Raw genomic sequence first — 2,649 nt, forward strand, 5'->3', positions numbered from 1 at the left:
GTGTTGTGATGTGTAGTGTGGTGTGTCTGTCTCTCTCTCTCTCTCTCTCTCTCTCTCTCTCTCTCTCTCTCTCTCTCTCTCTCTCTTTCTTTCTCTCTCTCTCTCTCCATTATTATGCATACATTAATATATCTACACTTTGCGTATCATGTCCAAAAAGAACGAAATACTACTACTCTTGTGACGTCATTCACAACCAAAGAAACCACTCACGTTGAGCAGGACGAAGCTGTAGACTGGGGGCACATGACACACCAGGTTCAGCAGCCAGAAGATGAACAGAATGAACGGGGACGCGATCCCCGCCCTCCGACAGCTCCGGCTGAGCCAGGCTGCCAGCAACTGGCGTTGAGGAAAGTGGATCAAGATCTTTATCAATTAACACGGCACAAGATAATATGTGGTCATTTTTAAGAACAATTTGGGGCTATCCCGAAAAAAAATGCTGTTTTGAGGAAATCGAAGGTAAAGTTTTTGACCCCAGTTCAGTTTCTTTAAAAGATAAGGAGAGTTTTCTCTATAACCAAACAAATATTTACACCAATGAAACCAAACGTCTCCTATAGGTAGGGTAATGCCCACTTTTAATGTAGGTCAAGATTTCTGGAAATCTTCGAAATTTGGGTTAGCCCGCTTGTCCTTAAACTTAAAAGCGACCACGTAACAGTTATACGTTATAACAATTATGTACGTAATACACGGTTGGACACTATCATATGCACATTTTTCTACTAATCAGATGGCGTCAATATCATAGAAATGGGCAAGGAACAAAAAAAAAATAACCAAGGCACAAGCCAACCACACACAAGTTCATTTTAATAGACCTAGGCCATTTCCAAAAATCATATCAATTAATGAACCAAATGTATCATTATGCAGACAGACAGACAGACAGGTAGGCAGGCAGGCAGGCAGGATGAGAGGGAGAGATGACAGAAGGGGATAAAAAAGAGGAAATGGGGATATGTACTGCAGCTATCGGGATATAGGAAGCCCTTGTATGCCATTCTAACGAATGACCGCTAGATCTAGTTCACAAACAAAATAAATGTTTACTGTTGAAAATTATAATGTAGTTCTGACAATTTTACATCACATAAAAATTGAAAACTGCAACAAGGGAAGCTAATAATATATAAACAAGCACAACTATCAAGGACTACTGCTCTCCCCTCTGAAAAGAGGAAGTAAGTACGAAAAAAAGAAAGCACGAAAGAAAGTAAAAAAGAAAGAAAGAAAGAAAGAAAGAAAGAAAGAAAGAAAGAAAAAGAAAGAAAGTAAGAAAGAAAGAAAGTAAGAAAGAAAGAAAGAAAGGACTGTATTGTGCGGAAGTGGGTGCATTCAAAATTGTCTACATTATGATAATGATTATTATAAATACATTTTTTACAATGACTTGACAGCAATCTGTGTTCAAAGGAAGGACTTCAAGTGCATGATGTAGACTTTCGAAGAAGAAGAAGAAGAAGAAGAAGGAGAAGAAGGAGAAGGAGAAGGAGGAGAAAGAGAAGGAGAAGATGAAGAAGAGGAAGAAGAGGAAGAAGAAGAAGAAGAAGAAGAAGAAGAAGAAGAAGAAGAAGAAGAAGAAGAAGAAGAAGAAGAAGAAGAAGAAGAAGAAGAAGAAGAAGAAGAAGAAGAAGAAGAAGAAGAAGAAGAAGAAGAAGAAGAAGAAGAAGAAGAAGAAGAACAACAACAACAACAACAACAACAACAACAACAACAACAACAACAACAACAACAACAACAACAACAACAACAAGAGCAATAAGAACAAGATCAAGAACAAGAACAAGAAGAAAAAGAAGAACAAGGATGTAGTTCATTCCAATATAACGGCTACCGACCGCCCTCCACCCCTTTCAATACCTCCCCTAACCCCCCCCCCCCCCCAAATTGAGGCCGACCATGAGGACTCACATAAGTGGCAGCCAGCACAGAGCAGGACACATAAAGAGGGGTGCGCGAAGCCGTCTCGTGGTTCTCGTTCTGAAATGTGACGAAGAACTGCCGCAGCGTCAGTACTGTCAACAGCAGGAAGATGAACTTGGTCAGGGCAGAGATAGATGAAAAAAAAAAAGATTAAAGAATTTAAGAATTAAGATAACACTTTATTATCCGAGAAGAGAAGTATTTCGGGGCTGAGAAAAACCGTAAAAACACCTGCGAGAAACATTAAGTTTAGATTATATATTACTCCCAGTGAAGTCCAATGAAAAGAGAGGAAAGCTGAAAAAAAAGTGCGGATCAAATAGATGACCCTTCACCCCAGGCAGGGATTTAGATCAGAGAGCTTTGGACGCGATAAAAAATATCTCAAGGAGCAAACACCGGATTTTAATTTGGACACCCCATATGGGCGGGTAAAAAAAAACCTTTTAAGCTTTCCTTTTTCTCCTTTTTTTCCCTTTTTTATGAAAAAAAACCGTTTGCGGCGGCTGCACACTTTCATTGACACCCCGCCGCCACGCCCACGCCTCCGCCTAGCCGGGTAATGTGTTTTTCTTTATTTTAAATTATTTTAGGATGGTTGTACTTATTTTTATTTATGTTTGTGGATTTTTAAATATATTTGGGTTTTCTTTGTCGTTATTCTTTCTCTTACCTTATTTCTTCTTATTTTTTTTTTTGTTTTTGTTTCTTTTCTTT

At 38.8% G+C, this 2,649-nt stretch overlaps 1 protein-coding gene across 1 annotated transcript in view; it reads right to left on the bottom strand.

Moving 5' to 3' along the window:
- Positions 1 to 2,649, bottom strand: part of LOC101863239 (multidrug resistance-associated protein 1) — a gene marked incomplete in the record, with an annotated part of 65,654 nt that overhangs the window by 41,077 nt on the left and 21,928 nt on the right. Inside the window, 1 exon segment of the mRNA XM_013091192.2 lies at positions 214 to 342. Within this exon segment, the coding sequence (XP_012946646.1) occupies positions 214 to 342 (129 nt within the window).

The sequence above is a fragment of the Aplysia californica genome, unplaced genomic scaffold, assembly GCF_000002075.1.
Source record: "Aplysia californica isolate F4 #8 unplaced genomic scaffold, AplCal3.0 scaffold00030, whole genome shotgun sequence".
Taxonomy (NCBI): domain Eukaryota; kingdom Metazoa; phylum Mollusca; class Gastropoda; order Aplysiida; family Aplysiidae; genus Aplysia; species Aplysia californica.